This window comes from Ziziphus jujuba, chromosome 8 (assembly GCF_031755915.1).
Source record: "Ziziphus jujuba cultivar Dongzao chromosome 8, ASM3175591v1".
Classification (NCBI taxonomy): domain Eukaryota; kingdom Viridiplantae; phylum Streptophyta; class Magnoliopsida; order Rosales; family Rhamnaceae; genus Ziziphus; species Ziziphus jujuba.
This window is the reverse complement of record NC_083386.1, coordinates 28,995,730-29,014,422: the sequence shown is the minus strand read 5'-3', so window position 1 is coordinate 29,014,422 and position 18,693 is coordinate 28,995,730. Positions and strand designations below refer to the sequence as shown.

Genomic DNA, 18,693 nt, shown 5'->3' with positions numbered 1-18,693 from the left:
TGGTAATTAATGACTAGAATGGACCTCATTTTCATGCAAGGTTGAGAAGAAATACTTTTTTTTAAATTAGTAAATTAATTTTTGAAACATTGGGATCTACTACTACTACCCAGTTCATTGATTTCCCAAATGAAGCAAGGGCAAACACCAAGTGGTAACTTACAAAATTTACCAATTACCACAGTCCTCTTGCATTGAACCTGCTGATTTTAAGAAGGGCAGCAGAGTGTCAGATAGTTTATAGCTTGAACAAGTTCAAATATAAAAAAAGAAAAATAAAACAAAATATTGCTGAAAATCTTGGTTGCTGTTAATCCTTAAGCTCGAAGATCAAGATTAATTTGCCCACCAGACCAATTGAAGATCATTTTGAGATGGAAAAAAGACAGACGGAAGTTTTTGTTTTCATTACATCTGTTTAGTCACTCTGGCATATGATCTTACAACAGCATTAAGGAGCAAAGAATGTTTTAGAACTTGAACAGCATTATTGTGATCGGCAACATCACAATCACTGTCTGAAAATGGGGGTTGATTATAATTTATACATATTTGAAAGCGCATATATATATTTTATCTCAAACATGATTAAGGATCATTCTACAGATTGTACATATATATAACAACAGCAATCTCTATCTATAGGCAGGCATGAAGTAGGAGACACATAGAGGGCGTGCTGTCACTTTCCCCCATGGAAAACAGAGCTTTGCTTTGGGTCACATTTATGTTCCTGGAAAAATCCCTTTCATGATTATGCTGCTTGCTGGGTTTATCAAAAGAGAGTCCAAAGTGTAGGGCGAGCAAAACACACAATGGCCCTACACTGCACTGCCACAACACCCATTTTTACTTCTTTTCTGTATGTTTTTATTTTTTTACCCTAAAGATAACCTTCAAAATCAAAAGCACGAAAAAAGATTTTTCCATCCTAGATGCCCCATTGCTTTCATTTTTTTATTTTTACTTTTTGTTGTATTTTTTGTCAGTGGTACTATTTATTCATTACATATATTGTACATATCCATAAATGCAGTCATCAAAGTTAATATTTCCTTCAACCCCTCCAATATATGTTTTTATTTTTATTTTTTTTTCCCCCTTCTCTTCCCTTTTGTCTTTTCTAAAGGACAAAATCCTCCTTTTCTTCACTCTCTCACTCAGTGAGTCACTGTTTCTCAATACTTCGTTCTTGTATTTTTTGGTCTTTTGTAAAATTGGGTATCTTAAAGCTACGTAGCAGCACCTCGGTGCCGTGTTATACCTTTGAGATCTGCTTTATCATTTTTTTTTTTTTTTTTTTTTAAGAAAAACAAAAAAACAAGAAGAAAGAAAAAGCCATGGGGTTTTGTCAAGAGCCTTGCCTTCCTCTCACGCTCTATGCCTCTATCCTCGTGCTTTTTGGACTATATTTTAATTTAAGTCATCCACTCACTCTCTTCTGGTTATTCCTCCCTTTTTTTCTTCACTCTTTCTTCAAACACCGCGCCTGCTTTTGTTGACCGTGATTTGAGGCTGTCATTTTCTTTTCCACAAACTGAGTTTAGTTGGTGGTTAACAATTGGCTGAAGTTCTCAAAACCCATCATTAAACAGTCCAAAACAACCAAAAGCAATTAGATGAGAATTTGCAAGGTTTAGTTAAAGTGTCACACCATCTATAGTTTTAAGCATTATTATAAGCACATTAAAAACTGAAGTATTGACAAAATTTAGGATAATGTCTAGATCGCTTAATTTTTTTCTTGACTAAATTCTGACCCCCTTTTGTTTTTGTGAAGCAAATACAGTAAAAAAAAAAAAAAAAGTATTATCAGTTTACGCTCAAGTGACTAATGGGAATTAGAACAGACTGATTGACTAACTAATGGGATTGGATATCAGGTTGGATTTTCTTTTCCTTTATGTAAGTGGAAATTAGGAATGTTTTTGAAGATCATTAGACAAACCCAGATCCAAGATCAGTGTATGAAAATTTTTTCAGCTGAATCAAACATTATTATTGTTATTTATTTTTATTTTTTTGTTCATACAGAAGAGGGTAACTGATAGCGAATAAAAAGAAAGCAATAAAATAACAATGTGGTAACTGGTAAGTAAGCTATTTATGAGGAAGCAAAATGTACCATGAAGTAGCCGAATTGGTATAATGATGAAGAAACATCTACTAAGCAAGCACTCAATGAGTAAAATGACTAGAAAAGAGTTTGGTGGACTTACCAACTTGATCCAGATGTAGCATTTCTTCTTGTTAATATTCAATTTGATCCACCCTTTGTACTAAAATATTATTAGATACCAAATATTTTGTTAGAAAATTAAAAAAATGTAACAAATATTTGCCGCTGAATATGTAAAAGTTAATATTTTTTTTACCCCCGGAAGCAAAAGGTGTAATGTGAACATGATAAGATACTTTTACAGATCTACTTCCAAAAATACCAGAAAAATGAAAAATGATAATACTAACTTTAGATACGCATTAATTTTCAAATTTATTGCATAATTTTGCAAAAAAAAAAAAAAATGATGACATAAAGAATGGCTACAAATTTATCTCACACCTTGATATAATGACATATTTCATCAAGTACGCACATGATATTTACCACCAAAAAAAAAAAAAAACCTAAATTAATATTAAAATTATTCAAATCGAAAAGTTGATCTGAAATATTATTACTAAGATAATATAAAGCAAAAAAACCAACATTTACAACTTTTTTTGTTTTTTTTTTGGGGCAATGATGAATTATAATTTTAAATGCATATCTTAAAAAAGAAAAGCTATCGTAATTTTGGTTTTGTCTAAGTCAACTTTAATATTAAGATGAGTCTGGAATAAGACGACAAGTGAGGATTATTTTAAGATGTTATCGAATGATTATGATTGATTACACTATCACTACGGGATATCAAATTAATTAAATATATATACACCTTTTTTGTGATAAGAAACTTTAATTTTTCCAATACTCAAGTTAATAAATATGAATTAATTAGTGTCCTCACAAATCACATGATTGACTTTCAAAAATATTTTCAGTATTTGAATTTTCAATCCCTATATTTAATTTTCTCATAATCCAATTTCTAACCCAAAAGAAAAACATTTAAAAAAAAAAAAAAAAAAAGTAAAGAAATCTATACAGGCTATAAGGTGGGAAAAATAGAGATATGGTAGATTCTTTCACTCACACAGACAGTGTTAATAAACTGTGCACTCATTTCTCATTTCTTTATAAGCTGTAGACACAGACAAAAGAAAGAGACTTTCCCAAACGAACCCAAGCAATTCATCCAAACCCCAGAACCCAATAAAACCCTTTTGATTTCGTTTTCCATTACGAGGGTATTTCTGGTAATTTGAACACTTACTATACAACCACCCACCCTTATGATCGCCTCCGGTACCGGCGGCCACCCCATATACGGCGGCGGCGTCGGAAGGTACTCGGTCATGGCGCCGGCGCCATTCAACGTTGCCGTCGCCATTACGGCCTTGGCTGGGTTCACACTGATCATGGCCTTGTTCTACACGGCCAGTAGGTAAAAAAGAGGAAAAAAAAAAAAAAAAAAAACCAATGGAATTTCTCTGAGCGTTGCTTCGGAAACCCTAAACCCAAAGAAAAATTAATATGTCAACCACCAAAAGTTTCGATTTTTATTGAATTTTGTTATTTGGGATTTTGTTTGTTTGTTTGTATGTTTTTGCTTTTGCTTTTTTACAACCTTGTATAAGCTTCTATAGATGAAAGCTCTTCGACGAAGCCATACTTCGTCTTCGAATTCCTCTCCTTCTTCTTCTTCTTCTTCGTCGTCGTCGTCGTCGTCATGGATTCATTTGCGTTCGGTTCTATTCGTTGTTACTTCTTCTTCCCCAGCTTATTGTTCCTCCTCTGATCGGTGAGTCTCTCTATCTCTTTCTCTCTCTGTTCCTCTAATTAAAGCTTTCTTTGTTTCTGTAATTGCACTCATATTTTCCGTGCTTTTCGGTAATTTTTCATTGGTTTCGATTCAGATCTCGATCATGGAGTGAACACTCGGTCGTATTTTCACTACCCAGTTTGCTCAATCCAGTTGCTTTAGTGGGTTTTTCCATTTTTTATGATTTAGTTTTAGTCAAGTCTATCGATCATTTGGGTCACCAAGTAAAGCGCTTCTTTTGGTTTTTGCTTTTAACTTCGCATTGGCTTTTTAAACTTTTGTTTGTTGTAGAAAATAGCTGATTTGCAGGATTTTAGGGGATTTTTGGTTGTCGTTTTTGTTAAATTCGAGTTTGTTGGTTAGATGGAAATTTAATAACATATTGGTTCGGTATAAATTATGAACATGATCTATCAAGTTTCGATCCTTAACGCTTGGGTAAAGAATAGTTATAGAAATTTCTTAAAGACTTGTGCTTTGTGCTACAATGAAGAAACAATGCAGTTGCTTAATAGTTGTAGAAACGTTTCTATAGCCAGTATCATGAAGAAAGTATTTGAGGCTTTAATGAGTGGATCCGATAAAATGTGTTGTGTGGTTAAATGTGTGTGAAGATTATTGTTATTTAGTATATTGAAGTTTTTTCTTGTAGAATTTTATGTGATTGTCATCTTTTTCATTTGAGCGAGCTTTAAGTAATTGTGCGTGTTGTGTGTTGTTTCATGTCCAGGGGTCGCCTTAAATCACCTTGGTCCCGCCGGAAAAGAAAACATGCCCTTTCACCTCAGCAATGGAGAAGTTTGTTCACACCTGATGGGGAATTCCGTGATGGTGGGGTTAAGTTCTTGAAGAAAGTTCGCAGTGCAGTGAGTTACTGCCAAACGTACCCTATATGTTTGCTTTTTTATCTCACGTACCTGTTGAATTAATTCTGGGTTAACTTGAAATTTTTTTCTTGTAGGGTGTTGATCCAAGTATTAGATCTGAGGTTTGGCCGTTCCTTCTAGGAGTGTAAGAATGCTTTATCCCTTTTCAATTAATTACTGTTTTCTGTTTTCACCTGTAGTGCATTTTCGTGATTGAAAATTGTCATTGCAATTATTTTTCCCATATTGTCATCATTGTTGAATCATCGAGTAGCTTCCTATGATGCATAAACTCTGTGCTTCTTGCCCCCTTTTGTTTGGTGGACTTCTACTCATATATTCTGTGTCTTTATGTCAACAGCTATGACTTGAACACTTCCAAAGAAGAAAGAGATGCAATAAGATCTCAGAAAAGGTACATGCCAGTTCTATAGAGAATTTTGAATTTATTCTTTCCTGGCACTATATTCTACTATTCCGGGTTGATTGTGGGTTTCCATTTCTGATGCTATCCTCTGTTTTTACTCCATGGACCTCTCCTTTCCGCTATTTCTATGTCAATTATGGATGCAGAAAGGAATATGAAAAACTCCGTAGACAATGCCGTCGGCTTATGAAACGCGGCAATGAGAGCTTTAAGCTTAATGAATTTGATGGATTCTGCTACAATGGAGACAGCGGGAGTTTCATTCATGACTCAAATTCTCCCAGCTCTGAAGATGTGGTTAGCGCTAGGGAGTCCCTTTCTAGTGAGGAAAGGGGTGTGGATGTTGAATACTTAGATGATCCCTCAAGTACCTTGTTGGATGGAGATGATAGTTCAAGACGAATTACAAATGTTGATTCCTCTGTATTGAACACTGAATCATCTGATTCAGACTCTTCAGAAGACCTGGAAGTGTCCCAGACTTTTCCCTCATCTGAAGGAGGGGAAGAGTCCAAGGATAATTCTCCTTCCAGGACAGAAGTCCAATCAAAACTCTGCACCAATGAAGACTTCACCACATGGCAACGAATCATTCGCGTTGATGCAGTCCGTGCTAATTCTGAATGGATACAATATTCCCCATCTCAAGCTGCAGTATCGGAAGCTAGGGCAAGACGCTGTGCTGAAGCTGTTGGATTGAAGGATTATGATCACCTGGAACCCTGCAGAATTTTTCATGCTGCCCGGCTGGTTGCGATTCTTGAAGCATATGCACTCTACGACCCAGAAATTGGTTACTGCCAGGGTATGAGTGATCTTCTCTCTCCTATTATCACTGTAATCACAGAGGATCACGAGGCTTTCTGGTGTTTTGTGGGTTTCATGAGGAAGGCACGACATAATTTTAGGCTGGACGAAATTGGAATTCGTAGGCAGCTGAATATTGTTTCTAAAATTATCAAATGCAAGGACTCCCACCTTTACAGGCACTTGGAGAAACTACAAGCGGAGGATTGCTTTTTTGTTTACAGGATGGTGGTGGTGCTGTTTAGGAGGGAATTGTCATATGAACAGACAATATGCTTATGGGAGGTAATGTGGGCTGATCAGGCAGCCATAAGGGCTGGGATTGGAAAATCTGCCTGGAGCAGGATACGACAACGAGCTCCACCAACAGATGATCTATTACTTTATGCCATTGCAGCATCAGTTTTGCAGAGACGGAAATTGATAATCGAGAAATATAGTAGCATGGATGAGATCATAAGGGAGTGCAATAGCATGGCCGGGCAACTCGATGTGTGGAAGCTTCTTGATGATGCTCATAACTTGGTCGTAACCCTGCATTACAAGATAGAATCATCCTTCTGATTAGATATATTGTTGGCTAATTTATCCTGTGCCTTTCTCCTTTCTTGTATTCTGGTTCTGCACGACGTATAATCTTCTTGAGCATGAGATAAAAGCACACACCCCAAGAGCGGTAGTGCAGGTTTTTCTGTTGTTCTGCCATGCTCAAACCGTTTCAAGGCTCAAACGGGTTTCAGATGGCAACATGCACCAAAAAAGGGTTATATCCAAATTTATTTTAGTTGTATTCCACTGCTTCTAAATTTATGAACATTAATCACTGTGGGCATTAAAGTGCCCCTATTACTATTAATGTATTTGTACCATATGGGATGATGGGGAAGCCATTCATCATTTGGACTAATATTATCCCGGAAATTAATATATATACTCCATTTTGGAGTAAAAAGTCCTCGAGAATTGCATTCTTCCGAGTCTCACAGCATTTCTATATTTTGTGGATGACCTTGTAATATTACAATTTACTCACCAACTGGCTATGATAGCGACTATGTCTATCATCTGAGGATGGGTAAATAGACCCGTGGCTCTCGTTGAACAATTCGTTTCGCAGGCTTCCAAAGAGGAAATCTAAGCATATGATACAAAGAACCGCAAAACTTATATATATATAGGTAAATAAGTTTTTAAGGTGCCCTTGTATGCTATATTCTGTGCCTTGGGATTAAAGCCAAGAAATTCGCACTTTCTTCACATTCTTTACTTCACTTTTGTTGCTTTGAATGTTGAAGGGAGGAAAAAAAAAAAATATATATATATATATATATATCATCTAAAATTCAGTGATTTAAAATAAACTTGATCTCCAGATCAGAAAGCAAGATATGAACTCAAAACACAGTTAAAAATAAAAAATACTACGGAAGCACAAAACAAAAAATTCAAAAGGGAATAAGGAAACAAAACATGCTCCTGTTTATCACACAAGAAAATTGAACACCATCCAGTCTCCATAAAAACAAAAAGACACTTAAATTACCGACCGTGATGAACTCTGATGGACTCTAATGTACCACATAATGTGGACTAACAATAAATTGGCACAAACAATGCCTAAGAGAGTAAAGCAAAGCAACTGTTGTCCTAAATGCACGGCTACTGAGTGCTACAGCCTCACCACCCTTTTTGCAGGCATTAACAGAATGATTTTGGACTAGTCTTTCTTGGTATAATGGCGGACAACAAATGCTAAACCCAAGATTAAAAGGGGAACAATGAACTGTAAAATTTTAATCACGAATTCAGGCGTCTTATCAGGATTGTATGCTGCTTGCTGTGGTGGAATGTAGGTCCGTTTTAGTGGAACAGTTGATGGATCAACCTCCCCAATATAGTATTTGTGCATCATTTCCCTAGCAGAGTCACTGTGACCCACATCCTCAAAATCGTTAGTTGCATCTTTCCCTACAATGCTCAAAACAAAATTAACCTCAGAAAGGGCTTTCTTTCATCCAGGTTCAGTGTCCCAAAAAAATATACAGGAGCTTCGATAATGGTTGTATGGTAACTTTACCGGTTGCGGATAACAGAACTTCATCACCTCCAGGATGATCATCCATAAATGGTGTTACATCATAGACCTAATTAGACACCAATAACAAAACTTAGCAATGCAATAACAATCATAACAAGAAACATTTTTTTGGACCTTCATTTAGCCATACTAATACTCAACACATCTTCCATAGTATGATTAACATGGTTCACCATTATTCACCTAAAATGGCTGAAGATTAATTATGTAAAAAGTAGTAAGCCTTCTGTCCCCATATACATTCAATCTGAGGCAAAACAAGCAAGTACAACACTATTTAGATGAAAGGACCAAATTTTAGACAAACTCCATCAACTAGTAAGTAACAAATCTAACAAAAAAACAAGTCCGCTTAACAAATTTCTTTACAATTTGATATTTCTAAATCTCAGTATCAATAGAATGGTGAGATCTAAGTAACTAACATCCAGTGGATTATTAGCTATCTTAAACTGGGATATTAATGACCCAATAAAAAAGTATCCCAAATAGATATCACAGCCTAAATAATTATTCAATTAGCACCCACAAGATTTCCAAACGACATTAGTTTGACACAATATCCCACCAACCAATCCCCAAACCAACGAATCCAAAAAGGGAAAAAAAAAAAAAATATTCATATTCTTCAGTTCTCAGCAACTGAGAAGAGTCTTAGACCAATCAATCCAAGAACTGAATAATATAAAAATTTTACTCCCCAACAAAATATAATCAAAAAAAGATCTCACCTTTCCAGAAATAACAAGCCAACAATCCTTGGTCTGGTTGTGCTTTGCAACTTCTTCAAATGTTAGAACCTTAGGATCTGAAGCCATCTTTTTACCTGCATCCAACAAGAACTCCAAAAAAGCTCAAAACCCATAAAAATTCATAAACAAAGGATTCGTATACTAGTTGCGAAAGAATGATTTAAAATATAAAGCAAAACTACCCACCAATCCAAAAAAGGATAAATTTTTAGAAGAACTATTAAAGCTGATTAAAAAAGGTCATACAAATAAGCTATAGAAACGATACAAAATTGATAGATACCGAATTGACATAAAAAAAAAAAAAAAAAAAAAAAAAAAAGGAGGAAGAATCTGGCTTACCCAGTAAGAGAGAAGGCACGGCAATATAGAGATTGCCCTTTCCTGCTTTCTCTTCTCGTAGCTATCAAAGACCTCAAAGGCCTGTATTTTGTGAAGTGGACTAGTATATAGGCTGCAAGATCTTTTGTATGCCACAAATTACCCTTCATCTTTGATGAATTTATCTTCATCTTGCGGGAAAAAAGCGCGAATGGTTCAAGGGTACAAAAGTCTATCCACTTTAAAAATTACACGATTCACATATCCTACGGCCTGTTGTTTTTGTCGCATAGAGTGAAATAAAAACAAGGGAAACAAGGTGCGAGTCAAATAAATAAGTATAGAAAACGTTTCGCATATTTTTCTCTGTGTTTTTCTTTCTTTGCGGTGAAAACAAATCAAAATATTTGGAACAGAGTACTAGACAGCATTCTCTAAAAAAAAAAAAAAAAAAAAAAAAGAAAGAAAAGGGATCGTCTTTCTATTTTTTTTTTTTTGGGGGGGTTTGGGGACCCGGGGTGCATGGGTCATTAAGCACATTCTTACTAGGAAGGATCCAAAACTATAAATTATAAGATACCCATTTTTCTCCCATTGATTTTGTGTGAATTAGTGCGAGAAATATATCTATATAATATTGGTTTTAGAATATAAAGTAGCAAAAGGCAAAAGAGAAAGCCTTTCAAAAAGATGTCATGGAGTCCTATGATGCCAGAATGGAGTACAAGTCACTGTGTGCTTGTAAAAGCTCTAAAGTCCTCAATAAAAATGATTAAAGGAAAGCTGCAAACAATTTCTATGAAAAGCTTTGCTCATTTAAATCTGCAAGATTTTTGTGTAATTGTGAAGTTGTATTTTTTTATTTTTTTATTTTTTATCTTGTTGGTAGCAGAGTCTTGAATTATCAAATATCTTTTTTTTTTGGGCTTGAATTATCAAATATCTTTTTTCTCGTAAAAAGTGCAAATGGATCAGAAGTTGATTCGGCATCCCAAGATTGGGAAATCAAATTCTACATTTTTATCATCTATTATTGACAAAAACAATGCTACAATGCAAAGAGAAACTGAAATTTGCTTGGTCTGATGACTGGTTGGGGTTTCATTAAATGTGCAGCATATTAACATTTCATCAAAATCATTCAGTCATCATTGAATGCATACATTCAAAGACCATTATCTACTTTGATCTTTCAAACTTCTAGGCATTGAAATATTTGCCAGAAGAGCTTTATCGGACTACTCCATGTTACTGATCCAATTGAAATCAAGCTGCTTTATCCTATTGGTGAAGCAAAACTTCAGAAATCCCAAAGACCATCTTTCACCATTTCTTAGGCAATTGCCACAAAAGAGATAACAACCATAAAACCAAAAGAAAAATAAAATAAAATGAAAAAAATAATAAAAAAAAGAAACCAACAAAACAAAGTGATTTCTTTGATTAGAGAGAAATGCTAGGCTACCAAACCCATCTTTCCTTAATGTCCAATAATGGAGCACAACGAAATTTCGCCATTGTGGTCTGGTGAAAGAGTACTAGATTGTCTCTTGTACGACACCTCCTTTTTATTCTACACCGTGACGTTCACGACTTTTTTTTTTTTGGGTTCCGTTTGACTTAACAGAGTTGAAATTTTTTAAATAATAAATATAAACATTGTTATTTAAAAATTACGGAAAATTCAAAAATTTCCACACCCTTGGATTGACATGTTCAACGACCATATGTTTGTCAAAATACTTTTGTCTACATTCGTCCCAAAGAAAAGGAATATATATATGCGCGTATATTGAATTTGCAAGCAATATTTTTCAAAGAAAAAGTAAACTTCACCGTATATTTTAAAGTATTTTCTTTAGATGAATTAAATAATTGTTTAATTTATTATTGAGCACACCAATAGTAGAGTAACATGAAAGATATAGGTGTTTTTATTTATTTTTTTGGAGTGGACATTATCTTTGGCGAGGGAAGTATAAGTCAACTATGCACAATTTTGCTCCACTCGTTCAATGTGGTGTTAAATCATTTCATTTATCTTATACTAAGCTTATTACAACTTTGCTTGTTTACACTAAAAGTCTATGAATAGCAATTAATCCTTCTACCACTTAAAGCAAGCTCATAGAGATTTCAATTCTCTACCATTTTCTATGCTATATTATTACGCTTTTGATTCAAAATACAGGAAAAAAAAAACTTTTATGTAGCACCTAAGCTATAGGTTTTACCATAACCTCTGGCTACTAGCAGCAAAACTGCAACTCTATGCCATCCCTATATGAAGGAATTTCACTAGGTTGCCAAGAAGCTCATGCAGATTGGAGGACGAATCTTAGCCAAAGCAAGAATTGATGAGGGGAGAATCCACAACCCATCTCCGCAAATCAAACCGGAAGCCACAGCAGGAACCATCAGACCTGCCCTCCTGCCGTTTAGCTTATGCCAAACGAATACAATCAAACTCCCCATGCACATATCAATGGCGAAGTAAGCACCAACTAGGAAAGGAACAGCCATAGCCATAGGAAGGGGAACCCACTTTCCAATCTGTTTAGGCGAAACATCTCTCAGCAAGTTGGCCGCTACGGCAAAGGCAAAGAATCCATAGCAGAGCTGTAAACAATGATTGGGGAGGGCAGAGAAGCCTTCAACACCAAGAATTGCCATGTTTCGATAGATGAGAGCATATGGGGCTTTGTATTGGCCATCCGGGTTCCCTACATCAAAAGCCTTGTAGAAGAGGAAGAAAGTGAGGGGAGCTACTACACAGCCTATAGCGGTTCCAATAGCCTGGCTTAGAAGCATAGATCTTGGGGATGTGAGAGTTAAATGGCCAGTCTTAAAATCATGCATCAGATCAGAAGATATTGAAACAATGGACTTAATCAGACCACAGCCCACAAGTCCTGCAACCACACCATTTTCTTTCCCAGCCAAGGCAGAAAGCACAAAAAGAGCCACTTTCCCGTAGTTATAAGCCATGTTCATGTCAGTTAGACCCGCACCATAAGCATTGCAGAAGCTAAGAGAGGGTGCGAGAATATAGGCAACGACTACATAATACCATTTGAGCTCAGGGAACATCAGTGGGACAACAATGATAGCGATGATGGAAAAGAAAGTATATCCGACACACGCCAGCCAAAAAGGAATGCTCTCTCTTACGAAGACCTCGTTTCTTCGAAGATCATCAAGAACTTGTTTTTGGTCATTTGAAACTGCAATAGAAAGGTAACGATGTCATTGAAGTTAATAATAGTTTAAATGCTTGATGGAAGTGTGATATCAGCCATCTAACTTAAAGCTTCAACGGTTACCGAACACCCATTGCAGCATGCCAAACCATCATAAAAAAGGATAGCCAAGTTACTGCTTAAGTGCCTCACTGTTTATGGAGAGGCAAGGCAGCTATTGCTATACCATGGATTTGGGATGCTGCTAGTGGGGAGTGGTAAATCGCTCTTCAATAAGCTTGTGATTTGCAGACACCAAGGAGATATCATATAAAGTCACTAATTACATGGTTTAAGGTTCTTGTTCTTCATTCTCCCATGTATGTTTGCAGCAGTGAACAACAGAATCTTGAGAAAATTATAAAGCCCATCTCCAAGTATAAGGGCAATTGAAATAAAAACCTGCAGCACAGATGAGTATATATAAGACTGAATTTCCGGTACACTTTTTGAAGAAAAAATCAGGAGGGAATCATGCTTGAGCAATGAACTTGAAAATCTATTTGAGACCTTATAACCATTTAAGCTCTTCATACTGCTTTCTGATAAACTTTCAGGAAACCATTCCCCTTTAAGTCCCCTTATTAATGGCCACATTATTCCCCAAGAGACTACGGCACCAAGAAGCAGAGATAAGTTCACAAGATGGGAACAAATCATTCCTGCTCCAATATATGTCATACTGAAATCAAAGTAAAATCTGCACACATCAATGTATTCCATCAGTTAAAATGCCAGGATTATCATAGCAACATTGACAGAGTATGAAGGATGTATAAAGAACGCACGAGTTTCGCCAAGCTTTCAATCCAAATGTTGGAAACTGAGCGAATCCACATTGCTCTCCACCCGAATAGAACCACTGAAAGAAACCCCAAAGGAAACTAATGGAAAAGAATTTCATGAACCCATGAACCTGCTTCCTGAAAGAAAAAGCTTAACTTGTTTGAATTTGTTTCATACCCATTATCTTATGTTTTAATTGAGAAGACGAAAATTCATATAAGAACAGATGCATACTTTGCCACCTTGTCTCCTTTCGGAGTATGGAACCCGTTAATAAGAACAGCTGTAGCAGTTCCGCTAGGATAAGTTAACTTGTAGTCTATTATCATGATCTGTAGAAAAATCCAAAACCCACAAGTACACAACATGTCAAAATGAGATGGCTACAAATTCATCAGCAATACTTAACTCTGAGGATTTTAAAGATCCAAAACAATTATAATTCGTGATTCTATCACCCAATAAGTTTGCATTTTTTGAAAATCTACCTTATCACCTGTTACATAAAACAAAGCTTCTTCCGAGCATATATTAGACAGAAAGAGTCTATACCTTTCTAAGAGGAACCAAAGCAAGCAGCCCAACAAAGCAACTCACAAAGAGAAAACCAGTCATCCAACCAACTCCTGGTTCTTTGGTGCTTCCAGGAGTATTTCCCTCTGTATCAACTCCTGCTAGTTCATAAGTCTTCCTGTTCAAACCCAACAGATAAGACCCAAAACCACCTGCAGTGCCACAAAACCCCAATCAAAACCAATCAATAGAAAACCAAAAAATAGATGGCTCTCTCTCTCTCTCTCTCTCTCTCTCTCTCTCTCTCTCTCTAATTTTATATGATTCTCTGACCTCCAACAGCAATACTATAACATGCCACTGCACAAGTCTGGATTATAGTATTCTCCTGGCGTGTGAAAGGAGTTGTTACAATTCCTGCCTTCTGAAGAAGCTTGGTCCATGACCGGACAAACACAAAAGCAAGAAGAGCAGCTGAGACGTTGAGATTGGGAACCAAACCAGTGGTGAGGTTGAGTTTTGTCACTATGACACTGTAAATGATTCCAATTACTAGGCTGGCTATAAGTCCACGAATTGTAATCTGTCTCGTCCATGGTGCTACCCTGCCCATGTCCTCTGCTTCATCTCCATTCTCTTCCACACCTTCTCTCTCAATCTCCTTTGATTCTTCATTGTTGGTGTTCCTCATTTTGATCAGAAAATTGCCCCCCTGTCCAATTCAATCACAGATTGGAAAAAGCTCTAAAAATTTAGTAAAACAAAATTCAAAAAATAGGAAAATTCTAAATTTAAGATATCTGATGAATTACAGCCAAAAATGAGAAGGAAAATAAAAATAAAATAAAACATTTATGTTCTTACCTCAAATTTTTTTTTTTTCCTTTTCTTCTTTGAAACTTTTATACAGGATGATCAGAAATTCACAAAAGCGTATGTGAATTGTGAACCTTATCTGGGTTTTTCACATGCAAAACATCCAGAAAAATGCAATAAATAAAAACTCTTAGAACAGCTAGAGGGGTATCTTTCTTTTTTTTTTTTTTTTTCCCCTCTTTGTTTGACTGCCAATAACCACCCAAGAGATAAAAATAAAGAACACACGCAGACCACAATTGGCTTATACTTAATTGAATAAGGGAAACAATAGAAACAGAAAAGTGAAAGCCAACAAATTTCCAGATGGGTCTGCCAGTCTCAGTCCTATCTGGGTGAAGATTAACGTTGGAAACAACACGACATGAGACGATTTCGATTCTCAGCAATGCTATATTTAAAGCTTAAACTAAGTAGCAACCATAGAAAGGAAAAGAAATTTTTGAAGGGGAGGGTTAGAGAGTAAGCCTATTGCATGTACTACAAATGAAGTACAAAACTTTTAAAAACATACTTTGTAGTACACCAATTAAACTTTCCAACTATGGATGAACTATACTTAACCACATGTAATTTTTTAGACTATAAAGCCCAATTCTTATGGTTGACTCACATCCTCACTACTTTCTCTCTCTAAACATATAAATATATACATATAGAGAGAGAGAGAGAGAGAGAGAGAGAGAGATAAAGAGGAGGTTGGTATGATGGTCTACATAGAATAGAAGCAAAATGTTGGCAGAAGAAAAATATGGGTGTTGAGATAAGTTCTTCACTTGAAAGTTGGTATTTTTTAAAAAAAATAAAAAAATAAAATTTGATTTTTTGATAAGCGTGTGGCTTAAACACGATCAAAATCTGAAAAAGGGAATTTTGGGGACGTTAAAAAGAATTGAACTTCGAGGTCCCAAAAACAGTCACAGACGTAACAGGACAAAAGGGTGATTGTGAAATCCTGATATCTAAGGGAAGAAACGGAGAAAGATATAGAGAGATGAACGGAATATTGGTGGGGTTGGATTCCATGTGGGACCCAGGAGGAAGGGTTTTCTTTGATCCCCATTGATCCAATGGTAACCGTTGGCTGCTGGCCTTGCCTTTGCGTTGCAGATCTATCTCCATCACCATCACAGTGTTGGGTGCGCAACAGTGACACCTTACTGTGACAGGAGCGCGTGTGTGTACGCTCCTCGATTGACTGCAGAATTTTCTAATTGGAATTTCTTTTCTTTTCCTTTTTATTTATTTATTTATTTATTTATTCCTTATACGCCTCCGTTTGGATTTTTCTTGGTCTTGACATTATTGGGTTTTGGTTGGCGTAAGGACCGTGCAGCGTAAGACTTGTTTCAAACTTAGGATTTCAGACCATAAAGATGAAATAGTCACTCCTATTTTTCCAATGCAGAGTAAATAAAAATTAATTCATCGACATAAATTATTGATATTTGTTTTATGATGCATACATAATGTAGAATTACAATATAAGTTTTATTGCATTTTATGGGGCAGTCTTTTTTTTTTTTTTTCAAATTTTTTTATGATTGTAATAATCAATTTCCATACCATATTTAATTGAAATAAAATCATTTTATAACTCCAAATTAACTACATATAAATAATGATCACAAGTTGTTCTTCATGTTATTATATTCATTTATTAAATTTTTTGTGTTGAATATCAACTCCCTACAAAAACTTAAATATCTTACATACATAATATATATTATGAGTCATTTATCCAAAAATTATAGATAAATTTTTTTCCCGAATTCCTTCAATTATAAGTAATAGACCACTTTTTGTTGTTCTATCACATTTAATCTTAGAAAAAAAAAAAAGCATCTTGATACATGTAATCAAAAAAAGTTCTGAATAAAAATTTATTTAGAATTCCCAATTGAGAAATCCGTTAGTATATATAATATATCTAGAGAGAAAGTCTAGTGATTGCAAAGAGAACATCATATGCATATGGAATGAATGTGATTTGAGAAGGATGAGCATATTAATTTAACATTTTTGTTGTTTTTGATGAAAATATTAATTTAACATTTTACTATATACTACAAGATGCTCACACATGCAAAAAAGTTTATAAGAACATGGTGTTACTGATATGATGATATGATGATGGCGTGTCAGCACCTTCTACCATATATATGTGTCATAAAATATCAATTATTCCTTGTAATTCTTATATACAAGGGAGGGTCATGTTTATTTACATGTGACAACTTGAGGGAAAGCCGACGAGCAGAATCCCAATAATTCTTTTTTTATTTTTTTATTTTCTGGTCTGTTTTTCAATGGTTGCCTTTTGTTTTTATTTCATCACATTAACTGCTACATTCCATACATGGATGATGATTTGTAATTCCAAAGCTGTGAAATTAATGTTATTTATATCTGCCTTTGGCTATCTCTTTCTCATTCTAAATTCTATCATTGATTCACTGTACAGAAAAATCTCAATAAATAAAAAATTTCACTAAATAAATAAAATTTTTTGGAAAATTTCATTGAATGTATAAATTAATAATTTATTAAACTTATAAAAAATATATAATATATATAAACATTTACCATATACAATAGAAAAATTTTGCTTAATAGTTTTTTTTTTCCCAAAAATATGCACAAAGTTTTTTGGTTTTTTTCAAAATTTACAAAAAAAATGAAATAAGATTTGAAACAAGAATCGATCAATTGACTTCTAATTTTTCATAAGTATAGTGATCAATTCTGTGATTGTAAATTTGATGAAGATTGATTGATTTTTTCTTTATTAATATATGTTATATAGTTTTTTAAAATAATAAATATTTATTTATCAATAAATTAATAAATTATTTATTTAACGATAAATTAATCATTTATTTTAATAAATAATTTTTCACAATCCCATACATATCCATTTATAAAAATTTTTGTCGTAACTTAATTCCTAATATTATCATTAGCAATTGTGCATACATTTTTACACACTCTTTATAGATTTGTTACCTCTCTATATATATATTTTTCAATATATCTCCCTCTTTTTAGATAAACACTGAATTTTTTTTAAAAGAAGAATCCAATAATTGGAAAGAATATGGTATAAATTAAACTATTTCCTTACTATTTTTACATAATAATAATGGATGGCTATAAAAGTTGCGTTCTATTTTTTAAGAACTAGGAATAAGCTTAAAGGTGGTCAAAACTCAAAAGTTGTACATAAAATGTCATAGAACTATTTTACTAAAAGATAAAGATTCATCTGTAATGATAGGGCATATGTAATATCCCAATCCCAGTTACATATTTTAGAATTTTTTTTTTAATTTTTTTTTCTTTTTGTAATAGTTTCAAACTGGGGTGTGCCGGTTATTTTGAAGTGTCCTGAATAAAATGATTTTGATATCATTCCGAACACCTTGAAGATTTCTATTATCATATTATTATTATTATTTTGAAAGTCAAGATTTCTATTATTATTTTTTTAAAACAAATTACTTAATTACAATCTATCTAAAATCTCTCCATCTCATCCAAGATTTCTATTATCTTATTTACTTTGGAATGTATTTGTTTCCTACATAATAATTTATAATTTTTTTTCCTTCGTTTTTTTAATGTTAGTTTTTTAGTAAGCCTGACAACGTATCGTATTAAATCTTATTTGTGTAGAATTAAATTAGTCCAAACACGATCCGTTAAGCCTTTATGTAAAAATAGATAAATCTGAACCCATTCGATAAATTATCATGTAACCCATTATCCAACCCGTTAAACCATTAACGATAAATACAAATTTAAAAATTTTAATTTCACTTAGCTTTAAAATAATAAAATATTTTTTAAAAAAATGACAAGAATTCTTGTTTATTTTTAGATTTTTTAAAAATTAAACTAAAAAAGAACAAATTAATACATGTTTAACAATAAATAAAATAATTTTAATATTATAAAACTTATGTAATTACCAAAATACTTTTTTTTAATGGGTCTAATTGGTTTATCGTGTTTCACCCGTTAAAATCTATTAATTTATTGGATTTTATTAGATGATACTGATATGAATTTGACACAATATT

The 18,693-nt window shown here is 34.1% G+C and overlaps 3 protein-coding genes across 4 annotated transcripts; 1 reads left to right on the top strand and 2 right to left on the bottom strand.

Annotated features, from left to right (window-relative positions):
* The first annotated feature begins 3,117 nt into the window (after positions 1-3,117).
* LOC107414989 (rab GTPase-activating protein 22) lies at positions 3,118-6,997 on the top strand. 2 transcript variants are annotated; one of them, XM_016023222.4, is made up of 5 exons: positions 3,118-3,548; positions 4,657-4,792; positions 4,888-4,937; positions 5,154-5,207; positions 5,366-6,997. In XM_016023222.4, exons 1-5 carry the CDS (start codon positions 3,397-3,399, stop codon positions 6,588-6,590), a joined length of 1,617 nt encoding a protein of 538 aa, XP_015878708.2. In that variant the 5' UTR covers positions 3,118-3,396; the 3' UTR covers positions 6,591-6,997. The 2 variants fall into 2 exon arrangements, with proteins under 2 accessions (XP_015878708.2, XP_015878706.2); XM_016023220.4 differs by having other exon boundaries at positions 3,119-3,905.
* A 485-nt stretch (positions 6,998-7,482) lies between these two features.
* On the bottom strand, positions 7,483-9,370 carry LOC107414969 (cytochrome b5). Its single transcript, XM_016023196.4, has 4 exons — positions 9,219-9,370; positions 8,856-8,950; positions 8,104-8,170; positions 7,483-7,994 (listed from the first exon to the last, which is right to left on the bottom strand). Exons 2-4 carry the CDS (start codon positions 8,940-8,942, stop codon positions 7,744-7,746), a joined length of 405 nt encoding a protein of 134 aa, XP_015878682.1. The 5' UTR covers positions 8,943-8,950; positions 9,219-9,370; the 3' UTR covers positions 7,483-7,743.
* Positions 9,371-11,215: 1,845 nt separating this feature from the next.
* On the bottom strand, positions 11,216-15,518 carry LOC107414968 (metal-nicotianamine transporter YSL3). Its single transcript, XM_016023195.4, has 8 exons — positions 14,600-15,518; positions 14,069-14,447; positions 13,775-13,947; positions 13,457-13,554; positions 13,225-13,359; positions 12,947-13,136; positions 12,724-12,838; positions 11,216-12,421 (listed from the first exon to the last, which is right to left on the bottom strand). Exons 2-8 carry the CDS (start codon positions 14,424-14,426, stop codon positions 11,496-11,498), a joined length of 1,995 nt encoding a protein of 664 aa, XP_015878681.1. The 5' UTR covers positions 14,427-14,447; positions 14,600-15,518; the 3' UTR covers positions 11,216-11,495.
* Between the last annotated feature and the right edge of the window lie 3,175 nt (positions 15,519-18,693).